The 7818-nt window shown below is 33.7% G+C and overlaps 1 protein-coding gene across 1 annotated transcript; it reads right to left on the bottom strand.

The window, feature by feature from the left end:
- Window positions 1-656: 656 nt before the first annotated feature.
- Window positions 657-1583, bottom strand: LOC125112796 (olfactory receptor 4A47-like). The gene has a single exon (XM_047755216.1). The coding sequence runs from the start codon at window positions 1581-1583 to the stop codon at window positions 657-659; it is 927 nt and encodes a 308-aa protein (XP_047611172.1).
- Window positions 1584-7818: the final 6235 nt, after the last annotated feature.

The raw sequence follows: 7818 nt of genomic DNA, 5'->3' as shown, positions 1-7818 counted from the left end.
ATATGCAAGTGTACTTATTTTTGCAAAAATGATTACTTGAAGAATTTTAGCAACAGACTAGAGTGACTGACTCTGAAATAAGTGGGAGACTCTGGTAGGGGATAGGTAAGAGGTTTATTTTACAATATTGCATTTTGCATAAATTCAATTTTAACTGCCCTATTACCCATTATGCTTTCAACACATTATTTAAAAAATTAAATATAATAGCCACAATATAAAATCTAATGCAAATGGAACTGAACAAAAATTATTACGTGTATAATATTAAATATTTTAAAAATTATGATAGAGTGAAAGAAGCTAAAATAATAGAATATGCCTAAAATAAAACAGAATTAGAAAGTATTAAAAGGAAATAAGTAATTAAGCAAAAATGAGTGTGACTGTACAAAAATTTAATAAATTATATATTATTTATTGACTTCCTGTTTAAATGAATTTCATTTTTCTAGATGCAGTGATAAACAAAACACTATAAACTTTAAAAATGGAAACCATTAGTAGCATAAACCCATAGCTTTTTTTAGGTTATAATCATCACAAATCCTGTAGTGAAAAGAAAAGTTTGCATCAAAGTTGTGAAAATTTTTACATTCTAAGAAGACCGACCCTGTTTCTAAATTATTCTGTTTTTATTTGTATAGTGCACTTATTTACCACTTAATATAATGTGATTTTCTCCAGAGCTTCTTCATAGCATTAGTCAACTCAGAATTTCTTAGACTGTAAATTAATGGGTTCAGCATGGGGGATATGACTGTATAAAATATGCTCAATGATTTGTCAATGGGGAAGGTCTTAGCAGGTCTTGCATTTATGAAAATACAGGGAACAAAGAAGCAGACAACCACAGTGATGTGGGAACCACAGGTCTGGATGGCTTTCTGTCTCCCTGCCTGACTCAGGTTCTTTAGAGAGTGCAAGATGACTCCATAGGAGATGAGTAAGAGCAGAAACAAAATAATGCACATCAATCCTCCATTAGCCACCACTAAGATGCCAGTGACATAGGTATCAGTGCAGACAAGTTTCAATAAGGGGAACATGTCACAAATAAAGTGATCAATGACATTGGGGCCACAGAATGGGAGCCCATAAATAGTGCTCAGTTGAATAATTGAATGCAGAAAACCTCCAATACAGGACAGCACAAGTAGCACAACACATACTCTTTGCCTCATGATAACCAAATAATGCAAGGGCTTGCAGATGGCCACATAGCGGTCATAGGCCATCACCAACAGAAGGGAGATCTCTGACCCAGCAAAAAAGTGCTCAGTAAAGAGCTGGGTCATGCAAGATTCAAAGGATATGGTATTGTCCCTGAATAACAAGTCTAAAATCAATCTAGGGGTAATAGATGAAGAGTAAATTAGATCAATAAATGATAAGCTAGCAAGAAAAAAGTACATAGGTGAGTTCAGGGTCTTACTGACAGTTATAGTCACAATAATCAGCAGGTTGCCCACCACAGTCAAAATATAAAAGAGCAAGAATATAAAAAAAAGGACTTTTTGCTCCTTTGGATTCTGCGTGAGGCCCAGGAGGATAAAGAAAGTCACATTGTTCCTTGGTTCCATCTAGTCTGTACGGAAGCTCACTTCACCTATTAGAAGAAGTTTACCTACAAACAGTGGAACGAATTTTTTAATATGTTTTAAGTTTCACCTTTTACTTATTCATTCAATTATAAGAATATGCATGAAATATCTTCTAATGTCAATATGTCATAGACATTGTGATTACCAAGATGAATAAGCATAGTACCTCTGTTCTCAGTGATATGATACAAGACAAGGGATCAGACAATTCCAGGCCCATGTAGTAAGTGTGCTGTGAGAATATTCATGCGATACTAGATTCACAGTGTAGTAACATATCAATCAAAATGGAATCAAAGAAAATGTTCCAAGGAAGCTTTTTTGTGGAGTTTTAAAGGAAAGTGATAATCAAGAGAGATGAGAAGGTAATTCCATGAAAAGTTGCACCATGGTATAAAGTCAAAAAGTGTAATAATGAAGACACATATGAGCAAATTCCATATTCAGTGTGAGTGCAATGAAACTATGAATAGAACATTACTGTTGTGGATTGTCTGAAACCACAATGAGACTTCTTTCCTAGGGTCTTGTATTGGATATACCTCCCTTTCCCAAACAATACATGCTGAAGCACTTTCACTTTCTACCTCAGCCCCTGTCTTTCCATTTATTTTCATTCTTACCGAGGCAACATTTCCAACTCAATATCAATTTAGTATATATAAAAACAAAATTTAAATTTTCCACAATAAAAAGGGAGTTCCACATCTCAGTCAGACAAAAAGGAAAGAAAATCACAAATTTTTCTTCACTCCTAATTGTTCTCACATTAGTTATTGATGTCTTTATGGCAACCTCTTGCCTTTTATTTATTTATTTATTTATGTATTTGTTTATTTTATTACTGAATGAATTTATTACATTTATAGTTATACAATCATCATCACAATCCAATTTTATACTTTCAATATATATCCCAAATTTGACCACCCCCCTGGTCCTACATTTCCATCCTGGCCCAAGGCAATAGCCTCCTGCCATGTCTCTCTACTTTTATTCTGGGCTCCAACAATGTGCCCTCCTGAAGCAGCCCAGACGATTTTCAGAATGTTTTACATTCTCTGATTTATCACTAGACTTCTCAAAATTCCTACAGCAGATTCCAACTATACACACATGATTTAATATATGACCTTGATATTTACACTAACAAGAAATTAAATCCCCATTTCATAGTTGAAGAAAATTAATGCACAGAATATCTCAATTTTCCAAAGTCACACTTTTTTATGTGGTAAAAGTAGAATTAAATCTAAATTCTATTTATTTAAAGTAGTTTAATTTCTTGCAAGGTTAAGTCACACAACTCTGTAGCATTATTCCCATTATCAATCTTACCTGTGGAAGCTTAATCATAATCTGAAGTATGAGTTTTTAACCCACTCACAGGAGTGTGGAATTATTCTTTCATTCAGTTTGACCACATAAGGGAAAGGTCTGTACTATTACATGAGGAAATAGTTTATTTTATTTGCATATCTGCTCATTTTCTCCACTGATTTTTCTGATTACTCAGAAGATTGTTTTTACTTGCACCATATCTTCTTTAAAAGAAATTTCATGGTGCACACAAAAAGAGAGGCAAAAAATACTATGTTATAGGATAATTTAACAAAAAGACATGCAAGTCCTATGTTTGTACAGAAAGATCGTAACCCATCATTTCCCAAGGAAATGTGTTTCTAGTACCTTATTGTCCTACTAACTTCAAAATAGAAAAATTCCTTTCAACAGTGCAGTCTTTCTCATTCTACCTTGTTGGTAGGTCCAGCATAGTTGACTTGAGATATTGAAATAAATTCTTATGCTTTTATTTTCCTCATGCTATATGTTAAACCTAACAAAGGACATCCTGAAAGTTTTATACCAGTTCTGAAAAGGATATCATCTTTTTTTCCTGACATTGGCAAAGATCACTGAACATTTTATTCCTTGAAACCATATTTATCATTGAGTCTTATATTTGGAATATGTCCAAGATGCATGATTAATTAAATTCACTGGGACTTTCTAGAAAAATTCAAATGTACACATGTTAAAACACTACTCAGATATATCACATAATTAGGATGAGAAAGAGGTAACATGGAGAAAAAAATTGCTTTAGAACCATGATGAGATCATTGTCAGTCAAGAATAAACTATCAGCTCAGTCATTTGGTTCCAGTTATATTAAATAACCAGAGATTCCAAACTTGCCACAACGAGTGTTTTTCCTTTTATTTGATACTAAGTTTATTCTACCTTCAAGTTTGTTTAGATATACAAAAATTTTATCACCAATTTAGATGTAATAACTAATTTTTTATCTATTAATTATGATTTTTTAAAACTTAAGGTACATATTCAATGGCAGAAACTGTGTTTTGAGTGAGATAACAACAATAAATAAAATGGAGGTTGGTGTGGAATCATGTAAAAGTTCCTTCCTGAGTGGATCTCATATTCTTATAACAAAGTGAAACAGTAAGTCAAAATATTAATAAGGTAAGTATAGAATTATTCACTGTTTATAATATAACAAATAGAGTAATGTTACAGATATTAGAGGGAGAATCCTACTACGGATAATTTTTTTTTAAGGCCTTTTTGAAATATGATTAGGCTGAGATCCAAAGGATAGGAAATGGGGAGTTCCTGTCATAGTTCAGAAGTAAGTAACCTGACTAGCATCCATGAAGGTGGGGGTTTGATCCCTAGCCTTACTCACTGGGTTAAGGCCTTGGCATTGCCATGATCTGGGGTGTGAGTCACAGAAGCAGCTCAGGATCCTGAGTTACTGTGGCTGTGCTGTAGGCCAGAAGCTGTAGCTCAGATCCAACACTTATCCTGGGAAACTTTCATATGCCAAGGGTGCACCCCTAAAAAGACACACACACACACACACACAACCACTTGAAGCACTCTTACAGAGAGTAAAATAGAGTAAAACTTATTTAAATAAAATCATCTCACTTTAGAGATAAGTATATTTATACTAGTAAATTAGTAAAATATACGTATAGTAGTAAATCCTAAAAATTTAGGAGTTCCCACCATGGCCCAATGGAAAATTAATCTGACAATTACCAGTGAGAATGCAGGTTCGATCCTTGGCCTTGTTCAGTGGGTTAAGTGAGCTATGGTGTGAGTCTCATATGTGGCTTGGATCTGGTGTTGCTGTGGCTGTGGTGTAGACCAGCAGCTACATATCTGATTCAACCCCTAGCCTGGGAACTTCCACATGCAAATAAAGACAAAAAAAAAAATAAAATCAGAGAAATTATTTAGTAATGTGTTTACAAAAAAAGTAGTGAGAATTCCTGATTTTTAGCATGAAAGATTTCAGCACTTCTATATTGAATCCAATCTGAGCTGTGAAACTATCATATAAGGTCTTTATAATGTTCAGGTGCATTCCTTCTATATAGTCTTTTGGACATTATTTTATGATTAAAGAATAAAAAAATTCTATAACATAAATAAAAATTCAAAGAGGAAATTAAGAAAAAATCCATTTATAATAGTATCAAATAAAATAGAGAATTCCTGTTGTGGCTCAGTGGTAACAAATCCAACTAGTACCTATGAGGATGTGGGTTCAATCAATCCCTGGCCTTGCTCAGTAGGTTAAGGATCCAGCCTTGATGTGGGCTGTGCTCCAGATCATAGATATGGCTTGTATCACGTGTTGCTGTGGCTGTGGCATAAGTTGGCAGCTACAGTTTTGATTAGACCCATAGCCTTGGACCTTCCATATGCCATTGTTTGGGCCCTAAAAGACAAAAAATAATAATTAATTTAAAAGAATGAATTATCACACCATTGTAAATCAACTATACTTTAATTAAAATTTTTAAGGAATAAAATATTTAAGGATAAATATAGGCAAGAGGCAAAATCCTCTACAACCGAACCTAAAAGATATCACTGATAGATGTTACAGAAACATACATAAAAAGACATTCATGAGCTGATATAATTAATACTATTAAGATGTCAACACTAGCTAAGATGATCTATGTATTCAACCAATCCCTATTGAAATCACAAAATGCTTTTTGTGCAGAAATAGAAATATCCATCCTAAAATTCATATGAAATCTCAAGGGAACTCAAACAGCCAAGTGGTCTTTAAAAAGAACAAATTCTAGGGTTTCTTGTTCCTGATTCTAAAACATACTTCATAACTATGGGAATAATCTCAACAGTATGGTTTAGATATAAAGGCAGACATATAAGAAGCAGTGGTCAACATGGCAGAGTAGGAAGACCCTAGCTCACTTCCTCACATAGGAACACCAAAATACAGAGCAGCTACTGAGGAGTATGACCTGAAGACTAGTAAAAATTTTCCCCACAACAAAAGTATAAAGAAGGAAATAGGTAGGAGGAGACAGAGTATAGAAAAATGCCAAACTCCCAAGTGGGTGACCCACCAAAAAAAAAAAAAAAAGGATAAGTAAAATTGCAGAGATTCTCTACAAAATGGGAGGGGTCTGAGCCCCACATTGAGATCCCTAGCCAAGGAATCCTTGCACCAGGAACATGAGGACTCAGAAAATTTTGCATTGAAGGCCAGTGGGGTGACTTCTGGAAGAGCCAGAAGATGGCTATGGGAAGAGGGCTGAAGCAGTCATTTGAAAAGGGCTTGGGTCAGACTCACATGCTAATATTACAGAGCCTCCCAGAGAAGCAGAGAACAATTTAGACTCACTCTGGGGGTGTAGATGCATGCAGAAGCCCTCTGTGGAACTATATTAGGATGACACTGGTGCTGGCAAGCTTCATTTTGGAACCCCCCTTCAACTTTTGTAATAAGACCCAGCCCTGCCCACCAGCCAGTGTGCACCCTCCCTAGGAAACCCTAGTCCAGGCAGCTATCTTGGCACCATATCTGGGGTCCCTTGGTCCCTGGCCCCACCTATGTATGGGCAGACCAAGACAATACTCTGGACCTACTGGCCTTGCTAGTAGAGATTTACCCAGTTTTTGGATAAGAATTTGCGTTTCTCTAAACATACAAATTCTTTCTCAGTAAAATATTCAAATACTCACTGGATCCATCCATGTCACTGCAAATTGCATTATTTTGTTCTTTTTATGACTGAGTTCTATTCCATTGTGTATATATATGACATGTTCTTAATCCATTCCTCTGTTGATGGACATTTAGATTGTTTCCATGTCTTGGATATTGTGAGTAGTGATGCAATGTATATCACAGGGAACAATATCTATCCACTTGTAATAGAACATGATGAAAGATAATGTGAGAAAAATAATATATGTGTATATATGTATGATGGGGTCACTTTGCTTATAGTAGAAATTGACACAACATTGTAAATCAACTACAATGGAAAGAATTAAAATCTAAAAAAATAAAAACACAAAATACTCACTACTTGCAGTTTTTATCAATACTAGCTTATTGAAATTTAATTTTAAAACATACATATGCAAGAATAGTAATAGTCCTGATAAGGAATAGTAATGAAATTGCCCTAGGCTTATGAGATATCAAAGTTTATTTTAAATCAAATGAAATGCTATCTTGTGTTAAATGTCACATGAGTAAAGAGATCCATGGAAGATGATACAGGCCTGAAATGGCTCCAAACATATGCCATACATTAGAACACAAAGTTGGGGTATCAAAGCCATGAGGAAAAATAATCATGCAATTATAAAATGGCAATCTAGAAAAATAATGAAAGTGTAATCCATACTTTCTCCTTGATCAAAATGAAGTGTAGTTGCTTTAAAGTTTTTAAGTATAAAATATAAAGAAACAAAAAACATTAAAGTTAAATGTTGAAAACATGTGGAAGAATATTTTGGTAACATTGAAATGGGGAAACTCTAAGCAAGATGTCAAAGCCATAAAATATTTATTGATTTAATTATATAACTGTAAAAATAATTCTTCGTGGCCCAAAATATTAAGCACATTATAAAAAATAAGGAAAACAAATCACAATCTAGAAAACTAACAATTATACACACAAGGTCAATGAGATAATTCATTTATTAAATAATTAAATCATAAAAATCTGTATAGAAAAAGATCAATGATTAAATGTATAAATAAATTTTTAATAGATAATTCATGAAAAAGGAATACATATCATTTTAAACATGTAGGTAGATGGCAAAGTTCAACTATATTTTTTATTTGTAGTTAAAATAACATATGAAATATTTTTTTAATTAAAACTTCATAAATCATAAA

The sequence above is a fragment of the Phacochoerus africanus genome, chromosome 12 (genome assembly GCF_016906955.1).
Source record: "Phacochoerus africanus isolate WHEZ1 chromosome 12, ROS_Pafr_v1, whole genome shotgun sequence".
NCBI lineage: Eukaryota > Metazoa > Chordata > Mammalia > Artiodactyla > Suidae > Phacochoerus > Phacochoerus africanus.
This window is presented reverse-complemented; position numbering and strand designations above follow the sequence as displayed.

Bases quoted from the DNA above. Each gene is read 5' to 3' on its own strand.
- LOC125112796 (XM_047755216.1), bottom strand. From the start codon at position 1,583: ATGGAACCAAGGAACAATGTGACTTTCTTTATCCTCCTGGGCCTCACG.